The 24,937-nt window shown below is 32.9% G+C and overlaps 1 protein-coding gene across 3 annotated transcripts in view; it reads right to left on the bottom strand.

The window, feature by feature from the left end:
* Nucleotides 1-22,230, bottom strand: part of LOC129224397 (intraflagellar transport protein 46 homolog) — a 62,188-nt gene extending 39,958 nt beyond the window's left edge. Inside the window, exons 1-5 of one of the 3 annotated variants that reach the window (XM_054858845.1) lie at nt 22,058-22,230; nt 18,334-18,395; nt 9,415-9,611; nt 1,650-1,724; nt 1,475-1,568 (exon numbers count right to left, since the gene is read on the bottom strand). In XM_054858845.1, coding sequence (XP_054714820.1) covers nt 1,475-1,568; nt 1,650-1,724; nt 9,415-9,611; nt 18,334-18,390 — 423 coding nt within the window. In that variant the 5' untranslated portion in view covers nt 18,391-18,395; nt 22,058-22,230. Of the gene's footprint in view, nt 1-1,474; nt 1,569-1,649; nt 1,725-4,366; nt 4,643-9,414; nt 9,612-18,333; nt 18,396-22,057 lie in introns of those variants that run through there. The other 2 variants (XM_054858846.1, XM_054858847.1) reach the window with 2 other exon arrangements.
* Nucleotides 22,231-24,937: the final 2,707 nt, after the last annotated feature.

The raw sequence follows: 24,937 nt of genomic DNA, 5'->3' as shown, positions 1-24,937 counted from the left end.
TCTAATTTGTAAAGCCATACATTTCGTGATTTTCCTTCTTCCAGATGATTTATATATTTCAACTCTCCTAAGTACCCATTTTCTGAATCAGAGCCACTAGTTTGCTCTACAGTATTAACACTTGGCAAACGTTGTCTATTATTTGATTTTATTCGGCACACTTTGGACCAGTGATTATTTCCGCCACAGTTTCGGCACTTATCGCCAAATGCAGGACATCTTCTTGGCGCATGACTTTTTCCACATTTTTTACACAGAAATTCCCGTCTTTGCGAATACGTGCGATTTTCCTTGTATTTTATATCATCTAAATTAATTTTCTCAACTTTCTCACCCATTTCTGCCGCTTGCAATTTACTTTGCTCGGCTGTTTTACATTCAGCCACGATTTCATACAGAGTTTTCTTATTTTTGTAAGTTTCCCGAATCAATCGCTCTTGTAACGATTTATCATCAAGTCCTTGAATTATTTTATCACGAAGCATTCGATCTGAAAGTTCACCGTAATTGCATTCCACTACTGCGCAGCGTAAACGTGAATAGTAATCCACGAATTTTTCTTCACTTTTCTGGCTTATTTCCAAGAATTTGAAAGAGGCGTAAACTTCATTCACATAATCTTTAAAGTATTTGTCAAATTCAGTCAAAATTTGTTGCAATGTTACCTCTTTTGATCCACCCTCAGGCTTAATGTTGAAAGTTCGTAACTGCTTCTTCAATTCATCGCCACAAACATGTCGAAAGAGGGCCGTTTTCGTGTTTTCCGATTCTTTACCATATTTTAATGCTTCTACATAATCGTTAAAATCTTCTCGCCAATGGCGCCAAGCCTCGGATGGATTTGAGCCGGGATGAAAAGCTGCTATTGTTGGAAGATTTGCAGCCATTTTTTTTTTTTTTTTTAAACTCCCGAAATCAAATTTTACAAATAAAAGGACTAATGAAAAGCACTTTTTGCTTCTAGTACTGGCTACGTGAGTACTTTATACTCTGACACCATGTTAAGTATTGTATCATGATTTTATTACCAACAATTCTGCTCAGTCCAATTTTTTAAAATTCATCTTTTCCAATATCAAGTTACGTGCTTTGTTCTCTCAATGTTGCCAATCTGCTAAAACTTAAAACATAAATACATGACAGTACCAAATTTCAAGTTTCTAGGACATACCATTTTTGAGTTCTGCGACATACATACACACATACGTACATACAGACGTCGCAAAAAAACTCGTTGTAACTAACTCGGGAATCGTTAAAATGGATATTTCGCGTATCTATACATTCTTAGGCACTAACCTATGCGTGGTCGAGTCGAAACAAAACTCAACATTCATTCGGAGGTGAGCAAAATAGAAATTAAGATCGATTTTTGAGTGAAAATTTTTTCGTGAATACAATACTTCCTTTTTTGTAAAAGGAAGTAAAAAAGACAGAGAGAGAAACTACATAAATGAAAATACCCCATACATACCTTAATAAAAGCATCAATGTCACCAACAGCAGGTATAAACTCAGGAATGAACGGTCTCAGCTTAGTATCAAGATCTATATTTTGAGGGGTGTATCTAGAACGATAGAACAAAAATAAGTGAAGCTCATTCACGAGCACAGAAGCAACAGTAGCCAGAACGAGAGACCAATCTCACCTAGTTATGAATTGGAAAATTTCCTTCATCTCACTGGAAACTTGGAGGTGCTCGAAATCGGCAGGGTCGTAAGCTCTACAAGGCAATATTTGCATTAGTTATTAAAAAAATACCTATTTTTATCCCTAAATGAATTGTCATCTATATACAGTTGAGAATTTGCAAATGTTTATCAGCTTCCACATCTCTGTTTTATTTATTTATTCATTTTTCACTTAACTTCTTAAAATATTTTTATATTTCTTTCTAAATTTTCAACCTCAAAAGATAGAAAACACTAGATTTTTAATTTTTATTTATGGCCTTCAGTGTAAGAATGAATTACCACTAAACTACAAGTATTGATATGCAAGAAAGAAGACTAATTTTTTCTTGTTTGTTTGGTTTAATGGTACTGGTTCTTCATCATTTGCAGACCTAGTTAATTTCCCAAACGTTGTGATTGTTTCATGTGGCACGTCTTTTGATGTATATTGTATAGCTATTACCATTTAAGAATTTTGTACCTAGGTTCTCACCAGATGGAGCAAGGACGGATCCTGAAATTTTTCAAGGGAGGGGAGGGAGATTGATTTTTATTACTTACTTTTCATTATGCATACTGATTTACAAATATGGATCACAAAGGTTTTGGACTTAAATTCCGAAACAGTTCCAGGATAGGTTTCCAAACCCAAACCTCCCTTCTCCCAAAATCAATGAAATTTATCTAAATTTGTATTTTTTGAACTTAATTTTCGGAAAATCACTGGTGAAAATTCCCTCAAGGGAGGGATGATCCCCCCATTGCCCCCCTTGTATCCCTCCCTGAGATGGAGGGGAACTTTGGCTCTTACTATGAGAAATAGCACTGGGATTTTAATTTAGCTGAGAGTTTCCATGCCAAATCAAGGGATCTGTTGCCTGCTACATAATCATATAACATGAATGCTGATGCATTTCAGCATCATTAAAATTTACCAACTGGAGCCAGGATTGAACTTATGACCTTGGGTGTAAGAAGCCAAGGCCTAACCACTACCCCAAAACCACTGTGCTGGCAAGTTTATGTTTTTATGCTTGAAAATGTTTCTAATTTGAAAAGACAGCAATGATCTATAAAGGTCCTGTCACTTAGCAAACATTAACTTAAGTGCATAGAAATTTAAACAGTAAACTTCACATTATACAATTGCAACTAATTATATTAATTTAAATAAGAACAATAAATGCAACTCAATTCCTTGTGGCACTAAAGACCTTGGCCAACATATACAAAAATCTCTCATTATTGTTTCTACAACATATATTCAGAAAGTTCCAAGGGACATGACTTGCATTTATTTTAACAACAGAACAAACTGAATAATGATGATCAAGTGGTTGCTAAAGTATACTTTTTAAACAGTCTATTATCTTTTATACAAAACCCAATAAGTTAGCTGAAATATTTGTTTGATGGTACTGGGATAATTATCAGTCAAACATTCAAATGTGTTTTTCTCCAAATTAGCTTTTTTGACTGACAGGATTTTTATCCTGCAGACTTCAATTGCTAGTATTATAGCCATAAGACTATGAACCAGCAGCCTCCCGGCACAGGTCCAAGGAACTGCTTAACTTGAGCAGGAATGAGATCAAGAAGTCTGTTGGGTTACTAACTGGACACTGCTCTCTTAATAGGCACCTTAATCTGATGGGTGTTACCGACAACCCTTCGTGTGGAGGAGGTCATATGGCTGATGAAAGCTCAATTCATGTGCTATGTGAATGTGACTTCTACTCTGCACAAAGATTTGAGCACTTGGGATACCACTATGTAGATCCCTGGGAACTGCCTAGAATTTCGGTTAGGCAACTGCTGAGATTTATTTCTGTTACTGGGCTCCTTTAGTAGTCTAAGCGGGGATAGTACAATAGACCTGTGGTCTCGATGCTCGAGCTGGTTTCAAGCGCCCCCTTTTCACTTCATACTTCATTACAGCCATTCAAAGACTGCATACAGCTTATTGAAACACTATCATGTCTTTTGGCCTGTTTTCTTTGTTCACTTGGCCATCTTATGAGTTGCTAAGAATCTCTCTTTTTTGTGAGGATATAGAGGCACATTACTGGCCTTGAAACACCTAATTTTAAGACTTTATCATTTTTGTTTACTTTTTATCACATTATTCCTCTGACTTCTCATCTTTCATTCCAAAATTTGATTTTCTTTTTTAACTCCTACAAATAGTTCACTTTCCCTCTTTTATATTTATATACCTTGCTCAAATTTTTCATCGTTAATAAAATAATTTTATTCATCCACTCTTCGAATACATTATTTTAACACTTGTAGTGGATGCGGTCCCAAAATCTTCATACCCGCAGAGTAATCGAGGGGGGGGGGGGGAGGGGCACAGCACTGAGGGGCTTCCAGCTCAATTCAGTGGGTGGTATAAGGCCTTGGTGATTTTTTACATGGAGCCCTAAGTTTGTAGATCTGGACCTAAGTGAATGACATTTGATAATTGAAGTTTTTTTTAACATTAATTCATTAACTACATTTAATTAATTAGTTTTAGTCTTTAACACCAAACCATTTATACACCAATTTGTTTTGGTTAAGGCGTTATTTATATCAAAAGTAACTAAACTAATATTTTTCTTCGTTGACCTAATTAGGAGTTAACTTTTATTTCTTTTTTTTTTTTTTGAAATTATTATTACTACTTGTTTTTACAAAGAATACTCTGTACCTTTTGGATGTATAAGGCAGTTCGAGATAAGACATATCTCTGAACTCCTGCACCTTGTTCATAATGCTCTCATATGAAATATCCTCCTGGGAGCTGTAATTCGAGAGAGAGAGGCTACCACTCCCTGCGCTCCTACAAATTCGGTTCTCCATCCTCCTGGACAAGAGTGTCTCCCTCTCGAGAGAGGGACGTCGTGGCGATATCGGCAGACGCGGGGGCGATGTTGGTCCACGCAGTACTCCTCCCCGATCTAGTTTCGAATAGCGAAGGACTTTTCGGAAGAGAGGCGTGCTGAAAAGGCATGCAAGGGAGAGAAACAGTGGAAACATGCAGGTGTGTTCAGTTACATGCAGTGAGAAAAGTGCAGTAAAATAAAAAGTGCAAGAAAAGTAATGTCTGCAGCATTTGCATAGCTACCAACATTGAAAACTGAAAAATCAGGGGACTTACACATAAAAAAAGAAAGTTTTTGTATGAAAAAAAAATTTAAGTGAAAGGGATTTTCAAAAAATATTTCCTAAATTAACGCTGTATTGGACTTGAAATTTGGAAATAGAGATTACTATTATTACTTTTTTGGGGTTAAAAACTAAAACTTTTAGGTTTAAATAAATGTTTTAAAATATACATTTAGGTAGATCAGGACAAAATAATGTTTTACCTCATGTTTTAGGAAGTAGAAATTTTAAAAAGGATATTGAAATGAACATGTTTGAAAAATGATCATGGGATGTGGAATGTACGTTTCTCATACTCATGTGTGAAAAGTTTTCATTTATGCAATCATGATTCTTTTACTGTAAAGACTTTTCTTGAAATTCCAAAAACTGAAAATCCTTTTTCATGTTTTGATGAAAATACGGGAGATATTTACTTCATAAGAGAGTTTGGTAGGCTCCCAAACGAATCAGGAGAGTTGGCAGCTATGCATTTGTGATAATCCCGACCTAATTGCAAATTCTTACCACCTCAACTGCAAAAAAAAAAAGTTATATTTAAAATTTAAGTTTTCAATTCATACACAAAATTTTTTAAATTGCAAGAGTTATTAAACACTTTTTTTATTGCACATTATGTAGACATAATAATTAGTTCTTGGGACTTCAGTCTTTAAAAAATAATAAAAAATGGTTATGTTTGATTTAATTTATACATAAAATTAATGTATGCATATAAAAATTCCATGATTGAATTTCAATGCTCAACTTACATGCAATAAATGGATTAACATCATGATTCATAAAAATATGAAAGCAGTCTCCAATGGTGTAGTCCTGGACAAAAAAAGGAAGGGGTGCTGACAGATAGGAGCAAGAACCAATGAAATCAAAAAGTAGGGGGATGCTAGTGAAAAAAGGGGATAGGAAAAGTAGGGGATAGCGTGCCCACTAGATTACACCAATGGCAATTTCACAGGAGACGACAGCATTAATTGAGTTCAGTCTCCAATTTCCTCCTTAAATCTACCCATGGCTCATTAACTATACTAGCAACAGGATAGCACATATTTAAAGTAAAACTAATTTTTTTTAACTAACGACTTATTGAGATCGATGAACTATGATATAGGTTCATATATAACTTTGTAAGAAACTATAATTTAAACTCATGTTTATATTTGGGAAAAACTTTAGTAACACTCAATATTTTCCGTCCCCTGTAATATGAGACAACTAACTATATAAAACTCTTTTCAATGGGATAGATGTTACAATTATTAATTAATAATGCAACTTTCATTACAATTGCAAACATATTCACATTTTTAAGGATACGATACTATTGGTTCAATTATAAAACATCAACATTGAAAATGTCAACCCAAAAGCACTGATGGTCAGGGGTGTGCTTAGAGTTTTAGCGGCCCTGTGTGAACTTTGTTTTAACAGTCGATAAATAATAATTTTTGCTATTTATTTATTCTCTCATAAGACATAACACATGTCATTATTACACACTACAACTTGCACCAACCCCAGCACATAAAAATCGACAATTATTTTGACATTTTATTACAAAATTGCTATATTATGTGAATTCAAAAACAAAAAAAAGAAAAGAAAAGAAACAGACAGAACAAAATTTGCCGAAAACAAACATTTATTTTGAAAAAAGAAAAATCTAGAGACAAATAAATTATGACTTGCATAAAAAAAGCAATCTACTGAAGATTAGCTTTTTTAATAGCTTTTTGAGCAGCGAATCAATCAAGTTTCAAAAATCTAAAGAAATACATAAATCATTTTCAATCGATGTTAGAGCTAGACCATTAAGACAAGCATTAGTCACAGTTGATCTTAACTACATTTTAATTAACTTAAGCTTTGAGAATGAAAGCAGTTACAACATTTGGTAAAGCATCCTGGAAACTGTTTTCAAACAAATATATTTAAGTGTATCTATGTCTTGAAGTTAAAGTTTCTGGAATAAAATTCACAAGAACTTTTAACTCTGTGTATAAATCAGTTCCATTCACATTGTCTAACTTCAACACCAAGTTATTGCAATTAGCAGGACCGGCTCTAGTAGCTCTGCCACCCTAGGCGATATTGACAAGTGCCCCCCCCCCCATTGAACAATAATAATATAAAATAATGTTTAAAAAATAACACTAATAATAGTGAAGTACTTACAATTGTGAAGGGAGTTTCTAGTAAAATTCCAAACTAGATTTCGCATATCCAAGCACTGGTACACACTTTAAATTATATTTTTAGTAGCAGGACATGCTCTGCGATGCCCGTGCTAAGAAATTAAAGGAAGAAAGTTGAACAAAAAAAAAAAAAAAATCCACTCCCTCCTTCTGATGTGAAATGATCATTTTTCTTCAATTAAAATGCGTACACACCTTTTCAAAAACCTATTAAAGTCTCTTTGGAATTTAAAACCTATTTGCCAAAACACATAAAAATATTAACAATAGCTTTAAAACTCAAAATAATCCTTCAACCACATAGTTCATCGCTTAACACACAAACGACCATGCTACCCTAACCCTGTCCCTTAGCGAGTGAAGCGGTTTTTCCCCCCTGCAATTTAAAGTATTTTACCAAATAAGCAATGCTATAGTAAAAATGTTATAAAGAACAATCACAATTGAATAATATGACAAATCAAATTATTTGCTTAGATAAGTAACTACCTTCAACTATAAAAGCAAAAAGAAACGTTGAAAGAAATAAGAAAAATAAAACCCCAGAAAAATCCTACAAAATCAAATTATGTACCTGAACATCAAAAAAAAAAAAAAAAAAAAAAAAACGCATTCAAAAATCTGTTCGCTGATCACAACAGCACAGCATGGGGCATGGTTCATCGCAGCTATCGACACTGTCGGCCAGTGCCCTGTCGAAAAGTTAACTTACCCCCCATCTATTAGGAATTCACAGAACTAAACAATTAATTGGGAATTTAATTTGCAATTACAAATATTTCGGACAATCTGACAAAAAAAATAGCCTATAGCCTTTCTCAATAAATCCCTCGAGATTTGCCTCATGGCTGTCTCGAACTTACGCCCACTGGGTTGCAAAGCCCACAATTTCAGGTTGAACCACTCTGGCTATGCATAGCCCGCGTTTAGAGCATTTTATATTATAAATTTTCCCGTTTTCATAACATTTTTTATTGCTGCTCCATTCTTATTAGTCATGAAGTGATGTTATATAGCCTATATTTTTACAACCTATATAGGCTATATAACATCACTATATATATTTATAGCCTATATTATTACAGTTATTACAGCCTTCCTCAATGAATGGACTATTCAACACAAAAAGAATTTTTTAATTCGAATCAGTAGTTCCTGAGATTAGCGCGTTCAAACAAACAAACTCTACAGCTTCATATTATTAGTATAGATTAACATTAAAGTAGTGCATCTTATGACACTGAGACAGATATTAATATTTTCAAATGATTTTAAATTGCATAATTTGTCGCCTCTCAAAGTAAATTGAATTCCTAGTTAAATTCCGAACTATGTTTTGCATATCCAAGCACTGGTACACAATCTAAATTATTATTATTGTTATTAATATTTTTTAGCATTGAAGTAGTGAATCTTATGGTGCTGAAACAGATATTCAGACTCTTGAAAAATTTCAATTTCGAAATTTGCCGCCCTAGGCAGCTGCCTACCCCAAGAGCCCGGCCTGGTAATTAGTTATTAAGTCAATTAGTATTTAAGTTTTTAATTTTGGAATATTTCAAAGAAATCCAAATTTCTTGTTGAAGTCTCTTAATTGTTGAAAGCGTTCCTCAGTGGACACAATAGCTTAATCAAGAAGAGTGTTGAAATAATTTATGCAATAATTTCTTTCTGGATCGTGAATTGGCTCATCATTTGACTCTTAAGAAAATTGTTTCTTTACACTCCTTCCACGAAGAGATGTCACAGGAAAAAATATTGGCTGAACTTTGTTATAACTATTTTTCGAATGCGAAAGTTTGAAAAGAAAGTTCGAATGCAATGGAAAAAGATTGAAAAATTTTGACGTTCTTTTACCGCTTCAGTTACTTTTACTATGAGCAATTATAGAAGCAAATGGCACACGAAGAAAATACGTGCATACATTAAAAACAATATTTTATACTGCCCATAAGCTAGAGTTAAAACAATGACACTGCGATGAAAAATATCAAACGTCCCAAAATGATCAACAAAAATCCATAACACTAAAGGAATTTATTGCATGATAATTTACAATTTTCTCCCCAAAAATTAAAAGTTAGAAATTTCTCTTGAAAGTAAAAACGTGAAAATAAATAGAAAATTTGTTTTTTATGCTTTTTTAAATCTTTTCAATCTTTTCAGAATACAATTACGAACACTAAGTGGCACTATGTCACACAGAAATATTTTATTCTCTTGTAATATTTTAGCGGCCCCTAAACTTCAAAATATTTTAGTGGACCTGTGAGGCCGCACAGTTTGAAACCCCCTAAACACGGCCCTGCTGATGGTAAAAATATCAAAAACATTCACTTTTTGAAAACACCAACATTGACATTGCACCCAACACAAGTACAGGAAATAAGATTACCCCTCAACCTGAATCCCTTGATCATCCTCATCATCTTCCTCTTCTTCTTCATCTTCATCCTCCTCTTCAGTGTTCTGGTCGACATCATCAAGGTCTTCCTTTCCCAGTGCCCTCACACGAGCAGAGGGGGCAGGTCGGGAGGGAGGGCGGGTCACAGAGTGGGACAAGGGTCGCGGTATCCCTGATAGTGCCGGATGCTGAAAACAAGAAAATGAAAAACAATTAAATGCCTCAGTTTTAAAAAGTAAAAGATAACTAAAACAATGCTTCAAATTCGTAAAAAATTGCAGACATGTTCTGTGGGGCTGCAAGCAGATCTCGATTTCTAACAAAAGAAGTTGTGGTGGCCCTTATTCTGCCGTGCGCAGTAACTGCAAATTTTTCATATTTTTTGCATATTTGTTGACAGCGGAACAAAGTAGGGCAAACAGGCTCTTGCAGGGCCGTCCAAAGAGCTGATAGCACACGGGGCGAAAGTTTCCTGGCGCCCCCCCCCCACAGAAAAATCAAGTTAGTTATAACATCACTTTGTCATACGCGTGAATGAACGTCATACTTGTTTTTTTTTTTAATGATTATGAACAAAACAATCAGAGGGCTATGGACAATGCAAATCAAAATGCAAGCAATGAATCTGCTTCCAATATTTACTGTACATTAATACCCAAAAAAATTTTTGAAAAATGAAAATGTTAAAAATCTAAATATTTATCTAGTAAAACACAACCCCACAAGATAAAACAATTAAAACTGAATTAGTTACTCATATTGATCAAACTACGAACATGAGTAAACAATTTGTTGATTATAAATAGGAAACGTATTTATCAAAGTTTATTACATCAAAATTAAATTTCGATCTGGAATCATCCAACTATTCTTTTCGCGAGTTTTTTTGGCTTTACTTGTACCAACATAATACCAGCCTTAATATATGTTTTTAAAAAAATGTCATTTTTTCTCCGTCAAATTTTTGTAAGTTTCAGGTGAAAGTCCCCAAATACTCAACATCAAAAATTGCTTGGATTGCGTTTTTGGAGCTTTAATTTTGAAAAATTACTGTACTAATGTTACAAAATATAATTGCATTTTTAAGACTTGAGTTTCATAAAATATTCGAGCAAGGGTTCCCATATGGCCTTTCTTTAATATCAAAAGCAATAGGTTTTTCAAACGACATTTACAAAAAAATTAAGTGGAATAGCCCCTGAATATAAAACAATGCTTAAGTTTTTTGGACCATTATTTTAAAAAGTTTCTAGGGAAGTGCTTCAGATCTTCTTTCCCTTAAATCTTCAAAGTTTGGCAAAATTGCATTTTATGAAACTTGCAGGGGGGAGAAGGAATTGATTTCAATCCATTAAAAAAAAAACAGTCGGAGATAGTCCCTGAGCTCTATCACTTTCCCTAACATCAATAAACATAGCCTATAATCGCATTTTTAAGGCTTCAATTTCTAGAAATTTCCGCTGGCACATCTTTATATTTTCCCCCGTAGCATCTGCAAAGAAAGTCTAAAATTGCGTTTTTAAAACTAAAAGTTTCAAAATTTTGACTGGACCCCCCTTTCCTATCAGATCATCTTTTTTTCCAATGTACCCCCCCCCCCCCCCTAAACAAAAGTTTCTGGTTACGTCACCGCAGACCGTCCCTGCTCCGCACACAGGGACAGAATTCCAACAAATGTGGTGAAAACTAGACAAAGGAGAAGTGCCTTCATTTGATTCTAATCAGTTATATTCTCAAAATTTTTATCTGCTTCAATGATACAAAGGAAATGAATGCTTTGGGGTTTGGGAGAGAAAAATATTTTTGCGCACTAGGAAAAAATAGAGAATCATTGCAATGATTCTCTAATTTGTTTGTTGCCCGGAGCGATTACCCCCCTTGCCCCCCCCCTGCTTTCTGACGGCCCTGGGTTCTTGCAGCATTCACAAAGTTGCCCCGGCTAAATTTGCTCGAAGTACAGAATCAACAGTATCCAGGCTGCTGTAATCGGTAACAGTCGCCAAGTAAAGCATCTTTTAAATTTTCAATCTTGTTTTCTTGGAAAAAAATTAATACCGAACAAATAGACCTAAATTAAGTGAAAATGTAAGGGAAGCTGAAGTTTTAGATTACACTCCTTTTTTAAGCATAGAATTTTTAAAAAACCCTTAAAAATCAATCATTGGTTTTCTGAATTCAGAGGTGGTGAGTTTTTGTGTAATGCAAGTATCTTAACAACATCAAAAAGTCAAAATAGAAATATTTAATAGTTGATGCTTTCCTATTTTATAAGTTTGAAAGTGTCTTTTCTTATTTAAATAAAAAATGACACTTTCCAATTTCATGCCTCCCCCCCCAAAAATCCCCCCCTCCTCCTGTATCCGGGGCTTTTTACACTCATGCATGGTGTTGCGTCTTTTATCCTGCTTTGAGCAAATTACACATCTCCGGTCTAAGTTCTTTGCCTTTTTTTTCAGCGTATGATTTTTGAAAGTAACTACTGTATGAAGAACTCCAACAAAAATAATTTATAGTTGTTTCAATGTGACTCAAAAGATCCATAGATGGATCAGTCATAAATTAAGATATTTCCTCCTCGGAAAGATAACGTGTTCACCATGCCTACCAAATGAACATAAAAGTAAAACCCCTTGCTAGAATATCTCCCCTCCAATCTCATTATAAATGGAACTGAAACTAGAAAGAGCCACTTCAAAATGAGTATACGTTTCCCTTCTTACTTGAGAGCACATGTTTATATTTTCTTTCACGAAATCCAATAAATCACAGACACTTGACAAACCCCGTTCTGACATCAGACAGAGAAATACTAATGCAGGAGAGCAATCATTTGAATGGAACATGGATAAGTAACACCATCTAACAGTAAACATTTCGTTCCAAATCCAAAACGCAGAATGGCGTTGTTAGGCCGGCTGTGTACTACTTACCGTAACGCAAGGATGCGTGTTTCGTCTCTGAAGAACCACCTAGCGCTGATGTAAAGACGCTTTGTTCGTCCCGAACAGGTTAACTGAAGTTTACAAGTTAGAATCGGGAAACTCCAGGTAAACTTTTTTTTTTTTCCCCGTAAGAGGGCTTGTTTTATGAACTTACATTCAAGTGACTTCTCTCTCCGATACAAGCAATTTTAAACAGGCATGTTTTTATTGTTTTAGCCTGTTTCTGCCAACTATTTACCTTTTTTCCGAGAGATTCATTCCATAAGGAGCCAAATATTGTAGTAGGTTTTAAAATTTTTCCTAAAAATATTTGAAAGAAGTTGATTGCAAAATAATTGAATTATATGTAATGAGTCACGAAATATTGAATTTTTTAATATTTCTAAATTTTATAGCTTGTAAATTAAAACAATCTTACTGCTGCTTCTACTCAGTTATATAACTAAAAAGAAATTATAGACCAATTTTAATTTTTTTAATCTTATATTTTGAAACTAAGCATATTCATCTTGTAACGTGAGTCATGCGTAATGTGTGTCACAGCCAATACAAGATAACATTAACTTCCTAATGGTATATTATGTGCCTTAATGTTAATTTAGGGGCTAATGGGAGGTTAGTCTTTATATACACGTCAATATATATACAGTGAAACCCCTCTATTACGGACACTAACGGGGCAAACTTTTTTGTCCGTAAGAGAGGGGTGTCCGCTTTACAGAGGTTTTTTTAATTTAATTAACTTTAGTTATTTGTTTATGTTTTTTGAAATCTTAAATGAAATATGTGTGAATTCTACTCTTTCATATGCATAAATTTTTTTTAATTTACTAGTTTTTACCAACATATACATAATAAACAATTATTTTATCAGGTTAAATTCAAATATTACAGTTTTGCACACTCAAAGAGATTTAAATAACAGGTTCGCATAAAAATTACATACCTAATTTGTACTTTTAAAAAATTCTTCGATTGATGTCTGTTGATATGTTTTGATCGATGAAAGTCTTTCATTTTCGAAATGTATCTTAAGTTCTTGTACCAAGTCTAGTCCTTTAGGATCATTGTGTTTAATTGAAAATTCCCTGAGTCCATCTAATACGCTTAAAGCTTCGTTAACATTTTTAATTGTTTTAACGTCTTCTTTTACGGACAGTTCATCTTCATCGTCATCCTCAACTGTATGATCTTCGTTAATTTCGCGCACTATGCTTGCAATTTCTGTTTCGCTTTCTTCAGTGAAAACTTGGTCGTCGATGGGAGCATAGTCTTCAGCGGTCACATTTGTGAACCCTGCTTGTAGCATTAACGACTGCAAATCGGATCCATCATTGTCACAATCAACTTCGTTGTCAATTTCCTCTGTGGCAGATCCTTTTTTGAATCCAACGCGATTAAAGCAACTTACTATTGTTTCTTTTTTAACTTACTTCCATGCGTGCTTAACCCAGCTGATTGCATCTAACACATCAATTGTTTTGGACAATTCGCTACTTGTTTTAGTTTCTTCCATTTTATTGATTAAATGCTTCATAACTAGTTGTCTGTATTGAATTTTAAATGCTTGAATTATCCCAGCATCCATAGGTTGGCATTTCGATGTTGTGTTTGCTGGCAAGAAGACTATTTCTATATTTTTCAAGTGAAAGTCTTTGGGATGGGAGGGCGCGTTGTCCATAAAAATAATAATATGCCTTTTTTCTCTCCCCAACTTCTTATCAAAAGTTACAAGCCAATCAGATATGACACTGGTTGTCATCCACACTCTTCTATTTGAATACCAGTCTACAGGTAATTTTTTTATATCCAGTCCTTTAAAACACCGAGGTCTGGCTGCTTTTCCGATGACAACTGGTTTTAATTTTATACCATCCATGCTGGCACCCAACAAAACTGTTAAGCGTTCTTTGGAGACTTTGCCACCAGAGCAGTTTTCTTTCCGTAAAGTTAAGGTTTTATCTGGCAGAGCTCTATAAAACAAACCGGTCTCATCAATGTTATAAATGTCACATGGCTCGTAATTTTCAATCAAACTAGGCACTTTCTCAAACCATTTCTCGCAAACGTCAGCATCCACATCCATGGATTCACCACATATTTTTTTAAAAACGATATCATGTCTCGTTCGAAAACGATCTAACCATCCATTGGAAGCTTTGAAATTTTCTATACCCATTTCAGTAGCTGCTTCTTTCGCCTTTTCTTGTAAAATAGGGCCAGAAATCGGAATATTTTTGCTTCTTGCGGACACAAACCATTTAAACACAATTTCATCCACTGCAAGGGCATTACTTTTAGGAAAATCTTTTTTCTTCTCTTGGTTTCCATTTATGAACCATTCTTTCTTAAACTTCTCTTTTCCTTTTAATATACAGCAAATTTGTGTGCGTCCCACACCAAACTTTTCAGCAATGTTCCGTATTCCAATTTTATTTTTTTCTGCGAAATCTATAACTTCAATTTTTTCTTTAAGAGAAAGAGTACGACGCTGACGATGAGTATTCAGAGCCATTTCAATGAGAACGATGAAACAACTGAATGCTTTTACCCTTAAGTTTACTTTATGATATTGCATTGACTTTACTTTTACTCTCTATAAAATATTACTTCCTTTTACAAAAAAGGAAGTATTGTATTCGCGAAAAAATTTTCACTCAAAAATCGCCCTTAATTTCCATTTTGCTCACCCCCAAATGAATGTTGAGTTTTTTTTTCGATTCGACCACATGCGGAAAAGTGCCTAAGAATGTATAGACACGCGAAATATCCATTTTGACCATCACCTAGGTAATTACAACGACTTTTCTCGTGACGTCTGTATGTATGTGCGTATGTGTGTATGTGCGTATGTATCTCGCATAACTCAAAAATGGTATGTCCTAGAAAGTTGAAATTTGGTACATAGACTCGTAGTGGGGTCTAGTTGTGCACCTCCCCTTTTGGTTGCTTTCGGATGTTCCTAAGGGGGTCTTTTGCACCTTTTTGGGGGGAAATCATTGTTAATATCAATGCAAACTTAAGTGGTGTTACAATTTGGCGGACACTTGGCGATATATCGCCAGTCTTTTGGTCGCCAAGTTTTGTCGCCAACTTGGCGGAAAATTTGGCGATTTTTTTTTATCTGGTTTTAATTTGGCCATCGTTTTTAATATTTAGAGATTAAACTATTGAATCACATTAAAATTGCCAATAATGGGAAAATGACATTAAAATGGAGTAAAAGGAAGTCATGTGAGGCACACATCAGCTCGTTTTTGTTAGATGGCGTGTCAACTCGGCTCCACTTAGACACAACACGCCTGCTTGTTAGTCATCTGAAAAGGAACAAGGCAACGGGGGAGGGTGGGGGTATACAGACAGAAACTTGCAGAATAATCATTTTCTCTTTTCTTTTCTTTTATTTTTGACGATTTGATGATGTTTTTTGGAATGAAAAATGCATTTCGGTGTCAAGCTGAAAATTTTTTGCTACGCAGTAGATGCAAAGTAAAATTGCAAAGAAATATTTTTTTTATCTCCGTATAAGCTGGTCGACTTTGCATTAAATGAAGCCTTTCAATGGAGTAGCTATTTAATTCTCAAGTTTTAAATACTATCCGCAAAAAAGGATATATCAATGTAAATGACTTCGAAAAGGGTGTCCGTGTCTGTATTTGAGGGTGTCCGTACGAGAGAGGTTCCTTATACATTAGGTTTAATGTCTCTCTGCCGGGGAATTAAAAACTGTCCGCATAAGAGGGGTGTCCGCATTAAAGGGGTGTCCGTTAGGAGGGGTTTCACTGTGTATATATATATATATATATATATATATATATATATATATATATATATATATATATATATATATATATATATATGATTAATAATACTACTGACACTACTTAAATAGCATAATTTTATTCGGTCTATTGTTTCATAATGTTTTAATTATTGAAATAGTCAATATTTTTGCCTTTAAGTTGCTAATTTGTTTACATTATGTGTTTCGCATGAAGATTTTGTCTTATGTACTTCTAAAAGCCTTTTTCTACCAGTGAAAAAGAAGTTTTTAAACAAAGGCATCAGCAGCAGAATGTCCGCAATAGTGCCGAAAAATCTGTAATGCACATAAAAAGAGACATTGTCTCGAGAGGAAGGAGTATAGGAAGACGAAAGTTGAAAACTAAAGAAGTTGCCTCAAGCAATTCAAGATGAGCTCAAATATAAAGAAAGAAAAAATGGCTACATTCAGACCTCTTTAAAATTGCCTCAACAAGTATACAAGGAGAGGCACAATCCAAAACAAGTAAAAGTTTGTTCAACTCACATCGCTTCAATGCTGTAATTGCAAGAAAGTTATTCATCAGTAAATGCAATATAGATCTGAGAAGAAGGTTTCAGTGTCCAGAGAACTCAGCCACAGAAAAGTCTTTATCCCAAGAAAATCAAGGCTAAATTAAATTTTTTTTTGAAAGGAATGGATTAACCAGATTAGCTTGAGGTAGATAAGGTTTAGTTACAATGTGTAAAACTTTGAAAAGCAAGCTTAACATCTCGTTTATTCTTATTTGAGCTGTTTAAAATCCACTGTTCATCAGTCGTTGTTGATAAAAGTAATTTCTTTGATGAGACTACTTCTAACAGCCAACAATTATTACTACCATTACGCGATATTAAATTTAATTGGCATTAGCTGGAATGTGATAGTGTATTGTAATCTGTAAAAGTTCCCAGTTGTATCAAGATCAAGGTAGAATTTGAAATCACTACGACGAAAATACTGGAAGGGGCATGAAAACAAGGAAAAAATATTTTATCCTCTAAGTTGATTAATACACTAAAAACAGAAACTTTTATTAATTCAAGATGGTATTTCACACTTGTACCACTGTTCTTTCTACAGCACAGCTGTATTTTTTTTCAAAAGTGGTTTTTTTAAGCTTCAACCTACTTTAATATTTATAAATTTTTAATTCAAAATCATTTTTTCTAAATTTATTGACTCATTACAATAGGCAATTGACCATTAGTTAAATTGAAACCAAGTGAAATTGCAAAAAAAAATTACAAAAAAGATGTTTTGAAATCAGTAATATCTTTACGTCAAAGACTAAAAGTTGGAAATGTAACGTGAGTCATGAAACAGTGTAACTTGAGTCACGCTCAAAATATTTATTAACATAATCAACAGCTGTAGAATGAATGAAATTTTTGTGTACATCATAACTTAGAAATGTATTTTATTCCATGAAATAGTTTTTTCAGATATTATTGTTCTGAAAGAGAAGAAATTTTAAGTTTTTAGTAATCCACAAAACTTGAGTTCCTTTTTTTTTGTAACATGAGTCACGGTACTAAATTTAGGTTTAAATATCATTCGTTTGTATTGAAATTTAAAATAATGATATCCTAGCTTCTTACTGTACCCCAGGTGACGGTAAATTACTTTATTTAAGTCAGGTATGGTTTCCCTTTAATATATATAGCATTTACTTTTGTAAAACTTCGTCAAACGGTAACGTGAGTCACGTGGAATTGCCCATATCTATAATAGCCAACGATCAAGTAACGTGCATGTTTCAACAATAAAACTCGCGCATGCCATTACCATTGGCATGATAATTTGATAATGTGTTTTGGTAATGTTTAACATGCAGGGAAAAGCATTATTGTGACAAGACTGAACTCGATCCTGTAACTTAACTGTTTTACTGGTAAGACTGTCCTTTCAGAGGAATGAAGAAACAAAAAAGAAGTCAACTATGAACGCTATCTACTGGAGTTTAGGGTTAATCTACTGCAGTTAGGATTAAAATTTCAACTATCAAAATATCACCAAACAGGCAATTGATTCATTAAAATGCAAAAGAAGAGAAGCAATTTTCACTCGTCATTTCTTGTCATAACTTTCTAGTAATAATAATAATAAAATGTAAGTTGGACTGTGTTTAAAATATAAAATCATTAGGCAGTATCATTATATTACTTTCATATTGATTTCTGCATCATTTTCCACAACAACTTTTTCTTCCTCTTCTTCCATAACCACTAAATAAAAAAAAAGAATCTTATTACCATGTACATATTGTGTCAATAGTGACATTCATACTTTCACTCAAAGCTAAATTAAACAAAAGTAAACTTTTGCTAATTCGGAAACATTAAAAATTCTTTTGCTCAAAATTTGAAACGAGAATTGCTCACATATATTTTAGAGTCACAAATAGCTGAATTTCGAACCAGAGTGAGAAGATAGTAACAGTGCACTTGGAGTGGGGAGTTATTCAGGATGGCAAATTGAACTTTCTTTTTTCTTTTTAAATATCATTGAAAACAAAATATCAGCATATTTTAATTTTTGAAAAAGCACATTTTTTTTTCATTAAACAACATTTATTTTCATCCCTCCCATGTAAATAACTCATTTTAAATAATCCTGAACAGCTTAAAAGTGCTAAAAAACTAATGTTTTTTTTTTTTTTTCAATTAAGTGAAAAATGATCAAATAAGCTTTGTGCTAAAATATGTTTGAATTGAAAAACCAACATAAATTAAGCATAAATTACCAAGAAAATATGGCATATAGCTATTTCAAGGCTATAACGGAACCTCTTCATCAATGCAAAAAAGCTCAACTAACTACGAGAAAGTCATGAGAGAATTGATTTTCACTGTTCTCCTACCGTTATCAAACAATGTCTAAATTTGTGTTTTTGGAACTTCAATCAGGGTTGGCAAGGTTTTGGACACTACCTTGTAGGTTACCTTTTGGACAAGAAGGTAAAAACCATGGTTTTTACCTTCTTGTCCAAAACCCTTGTGTCCAAAACTATGTTTTTAGAAAAATTGTACTTTGTAAAAAAACATTAAAAACAGAATAAAATGTATTAAAGTAATGCTTTAGATTGAACATTTATTCAATAAGAACATTCAACTTAGTTGTGCAGCTGATTTTAATCTAGTTACATAGAAGTTGAATTCTTGATTACAATTTCAATTTGTATGCATGAGTCTACTTTATTTATTATTTTTTTTTGATAATAGTAACCAAATTTCCCTATGTTTATGCATGTGTGCAAATGAAAGCAGGATTGGCAAGGTTTTTACCATTCTGTTCAAAAGCCTTGTGACCGAAAGTGTCCAAAACTATTTTTTGGACTAATTTAATACATTTATTCAATGTGAATATATTCAAGTATAAATATATTACTTTTTTATGCAGCTGATTTTAATCTAGTTACGTAGAAATTAAATTCTTCATTAAAATTTTCAATTTATATGCAGGAGTTTTTTTTTTTTTTTCATTAACCAAATTTTTTGACATCTATGCATGTGTGCAAAAGAAAGTGTTCAAAATAGTTCAATAGTTGATTTAAATGCAATAAATTACAAATTTTTTGTAGTTACAGAATGTATTATATTAAAAATATGAAACTAAAAAAGAATAGCACAAGAGTTTTATAATTAAATGTTTAATCATCAATTTCTTGTTCTTTAATCTATGATAAAAAAGTAATTTTTATTAAAACATTATGTAATTTTTTTTTTTTTTTCAAAAACCATTAAAAAAAATAAGCTTTTTCTTTTCACCTCAATGTTTATTGCACATTTAATAGCATTCCTTTGAGTTATAAATGGAACTGAAATTAGTTGTCTTGGTAGTGTTGTGTATTCCTTTTCATAACTCTACCAACTGTTACATAAGAAAGTTTTTATGTACTAGTTACTGGCATTTCTTTAAGTAAAGTATTTTTTAAATGAACATTTGGAGAAAAATATTATCCAATACTCATTAATTAAACCTCATTAATATCTACATTTATGCATTACGAATACTGCATTAAAATAAATTGATTAGATTATACCCCTTTAGCTTTAGCATAGGTTTAAGACAGTTTCGGACACTTTTGGACAGTTTTAGACAGTTTTGGACGGTAAAAACCACTTGTCTTGTCCTAAACCAGTTTTGGATAGTCCAAAACCCAATCCTGACTTCAATCTTAAATTTTTTTGAAAGGGAATGTTATGTTTTTTGCAATTTTAGGGCATCCTCAGACGGGTTCATACAGGAGGGCAATTGCTCCCTTACTTTTAAAAGTAGAGAGGCTTTGCCCAACCAATTTTTAAGTTCAAAATCAAAGATGGATCGAAAAATGATACAATTGATTGATTCACAAAGAAGAATTGACTTAATAAAGGTGAGTTTTACATTTTTTTAAAGTTATTATACATTTTAAAAAGTAACATAGAGCTTTAAATTAGAAAACAAACATTTTAAACAAGTGGTTGAGTACCTCAACACGCTTGAAATCAGCATTCCTGGTTTTCTATGAATGTCTGTTTATGGGCCATTTCACAGTATTTTGTCCAAATGTAGAGTCCGTAACATGTGACTTTTTTTGACATAACTATTTAATATACTGTTTGATTAGCACATTGTTTTATTTTGAGTTTATCTGTTGTTAAGATTAACTCAGAATAAAATTTTGTGCTAATTTAAAAAATATGGGGAAAAAAGTGCCAAGTTGTGGACTCTACATTTGGACAAAATACGGTGAAATAGTCCTTATGAGTTTTGAATACAAAGGGACCTTAAATAATGTTTGGCCAGGGTCAGTTCTTAATTGGGACCCAATTTCTTAATTTGGCCCTGAATTCAGTTAGGTGAGGTCCAGTAACTCTTTTGAAACTTTTAATCAAGAATTGGCAATATTTTCTCAATTAGTTACTACTAAGTAAGAAAAAACTAGAAATCATTCAAAAATCCCAAAAAAACAAAAGACACGCCCTAATTTAGAAGTGCAAAGATACATATAAAATTTTTATTCAAAAAGAAATAGATAAATTTGGTACTGAAATTTGAAACGACATATGAGGAAAAATCAGGGGAATTACTCACCTGAGTGTGTGTGTGTGTGGGGGAGGAGGTAAGATCATGGAGCAAATGTGCCACTGAAATATTTGGGGAGGTTTAAGGTATTTTTCTGTTTGGGAACTTTTTGCTTTTATTAACTGGTCGGGGGATTTTAGGGGGTGTGCCCTTGCTCTTAAGGGGGCGGGCACCACTGATAAAATGGCAACAATGCTGACTTAGAAATTTAGAAAAAAACAATAGAACAAATTACAATTAGTTCATTTAAGGAAAAAGCTTGCAGTGATAAAAGCACATGACGTAAAAACTCAATCAAAGCATTTTCGAAGATGATAACTCATCAAAAATTATTTTAAGGCACTAAGCACAGATAGAACTTTGAAAAAATTCAAAAATTTCTTTTATTAATCTACTTAAAGAAGAGCTCTTTCGAAAAATACAAATCCCTTCTGATTTGCGAAAGGGTTCTCGAGGAAATAAAAGACATTACATACAGACTTCTGGAACATAATGTATAATGTAATCAGTCTGCCACGAAGTAAATGAAAATGGAAAAGCAACGTAGCAACGCTCCTTAAAAGAAATGCTTTGATTACAATCATTAAAGTATTGAAAATGAAAATGGAAAAGCAACGTAGCAACGCTCCTTAAAAGAAATGCTTTGATTACAATCATTAAAGTATTGAAAATGAAAAACAATATTAATCATAAATTGTAAGGATTCCCGGGATTTCATTAAGAACTAGCATCATTTTTATACCCTGAAACATTTGATTTCAACAGGAGAGGAGGATTGTATTTGTATTTGAAACAGAAAAAGAAATCGGGAAATCTGTACCGTTACCACAAGACTGGACACTTTTTTGATCTTGAAAGAATTCTACTAAAATAACTTCGAAAAACTTGTTCTGTAGACTATGTATTTACTTTTCATAGCTTCCAAGTGTGATACAATAACGGTTACTATAGTTACAGCTTGTTTCGATATATAAACATTTCTTGCAACCGCGGGCGAGACAGAGGACAAGCCGATTAGATCAACCGGTTAGCCGGTCAATAACCAGGCGCTATCGGCACTTTATTAGTTCTCATTAGAAAGCAAAAACTATTGAAAACTAAAGAAACATCATGGACAAACTAAGTCTCCTATATATAGCGGCTATAGAACTACCTTCACTCTAACCCTGAAGTCATTACATCACCCGATCTATGCAACCGGTTGCTCTGCTCGAACATACTCATTTTTTTTTTTTACGCATCAGAAAAGAGAGGCTGAGTAGTGATTTCTCCTGTCATATTTCTAGCGCATAAGTACTGAATGTAATGTAAATAAGCCCAAATGCGAACAAATTTTTTGCTGCAGGAATGGGAGTGGAAATAAGTTTCTTTTGAAAATTTTCAAATCTTTCTGCACTTTCATTGGCGTTCTGAAGAAAAAATAACTCAAACGAAGAACTTTCCAGTGAACTTCCTATTTTTCTAAACCGTTTCCACAAGCAGGTAAGTTTGAATTTTGCGTTTCTGGTCATTCCATGTCAGTTCAACCACACCCCAACACCCACCATCTCAGATTTCAATGAAACTTTGTATACTTCTACTTTTTATAGTCCTAAGTAACCTCCTAAAGTATTTCTTCTCTATTAAAAATAGTTTTTTTTTTGACCCTTCAAAGTTTTGCGGTTTTGTGTTAGTTGCCATTTATAGTTCTCTGAGAATGAACAGCAGCTGTTTGCAAAAAAAAAAAAAAATATTTCTCAATAACTAAAGATAAAAAAATTTTGAAAATTTTTATATTATATATATATTAAGATTTCAAGTGTTTCTGAAAAAAATATGTCAAAATTCTAAATTTAGTATATTTAGCAAACAAAAAAAATTAATGAACTGAAAAATTTAAAATTTTTTCAATAAAAAAATGATAGTCAAAATTTAAAAATTTTGGCAAGAGGGTCTAAATTAAAATACTTTATATATATTTTTTTAATGATCATTAACATGTGTGCTAACATATAAAATGAGAATCTTTACGGGACTTTGAGGGATTCTCCCCGCCCCCTGTTTTGATAAATGAAAAAAAGTTGATCGCAATATTACAAACTAAGTTGATAATCGCATTAAAGAAAATTTAAATATTGAAAAACATTGGTGTTTGAACTTAAATTTAAACATTTAAATACTCAAGGTTTCTTTGAAATGAAAATAATTGATTAAATTAATTAATAATAAATAATAGAAATAAGATATCGCAAAATCCGAAATTTTCCTACAACAATTTATGCATACTAAAAATTATTGTTAAACTTAGGGCAGCATAGAAATTAAAACTTTTCATCTAATTCTGATTTATAATTAGGCAATTTATGCAAAGTATTAAAAATCCTCTAAATGCCAGCTCAGAACTTTTAACTTGTTTCATTAATCTAATGCAATATCAAGCTGAAACTTGGATTTGTTTATCTCTGATCTGATGGAATAACCCAGAAAAGTTTTGGTTTAACATAGCAATTTATTGGGTATGAGTTTAAAATGGTTACCATTGGCCAAAATATTTACAATTAAGGCTTTGCAACAATCTCATTTGACCCTAAAAGTGTGTTTTGTTATCTTAAGTGTTTCTATGATCGTAAATGGATCCTAATAACCTGGCATTTGTACAAATGACAGATATTTTTATTTTACACTTCACTAGTAATTTTTTTAGATGTTTTGTTTTCTTTTTAATATATTTGCCTGTCACCTCCCTAACTTTACAGTTGCTTTACTAGCTCCCATAAAGGAACAGCTGGTATTAGATGACAGCTGATCAGCAAGCTGTATGGTTTACATTTAGTTAGTTGCTTATATTATGACTGTGAGGTTGTTGACTACTTTTTATTTAAAAGACCCTTTCTTTTTCTTGATTCCTCTTTTAACTGCTGCATTAGTTTTATCAAAGGCAGTATATTCTTTTAAACCACTTTTTATTTTGTACAAATGATTTATAAACCTTATATATATTCCAGTTTAAATACAGTGAAGCTTCAGTAACTGGACACACTGATAATCCAGGTGACTCAACATTTATTTTTCTTAGGGTTGGCCTAATGCTAACTTCAATGGTCGAAAACCTTTCTAACTTGACACACATTTTGCTAGAACCCCAATAAGTCAACATTCAATTGCTATTCTAGTTCAATTCATTCTTTATATTGACCTTTTCTCAAAATTTTAGAAAAGCACTTTTAGAGAATTCTATCTTTTATCCAGAAGAGTCAGCAACCACTCTGTGCTGTTAGTGCAATTCTGATAGGGTAGGATAAAATGTACCACATGGGAGGCATGTAGAGAAAGAAGGCACCATTACTTGTTTTCTAAACAAGTGTGAGCAGGACTTGTTATCTTTAGCAGACCTGACTAACAAGAAGCTTTTATCTCTTTTCAACAATTATGTATTTATTCCTCACAAGATATTCAAATCTATTATTGTTTTTAAAAAGAAAGAAAATAAAAATAATAGAAAATTCATTTACTGGAATTAATTTTCATAATGTGAATGTTAAGCATTAATAAGCATAAGTGATACAAAATTTTGGAACCCCAGTAAGTTGAGGAAAAGTTGCGAGTTATGTCATTAAGCTGGGGGGGGGGGGATCTGGACAAAAAAAAAATTCCATGCAAATAATAATTTGTTTTCCAATTGTCATTAAAAAATATAAAAATCCATTGAATACAAGAGGTG

The sequence above is a fragment of the Uloborus diversus genome, chromosome 6 (assembly GCF_026930045.1).
Source record: "Uloborus diversus isolate 005 chromosome 6, Udiv.v.3.1, whole genome shotgun sequence".
Taxonomy (NCBI): Eukaryota; Metazoa; Arthropoda; class Arachnida; order Araneae; family Uloboridae; genus Uloborus; species Uloborus diversus.
Note: the sequence above shows the minus strand (reverse complement) of the source record. Positions and strands in the feature narration are given on the sequence as shown.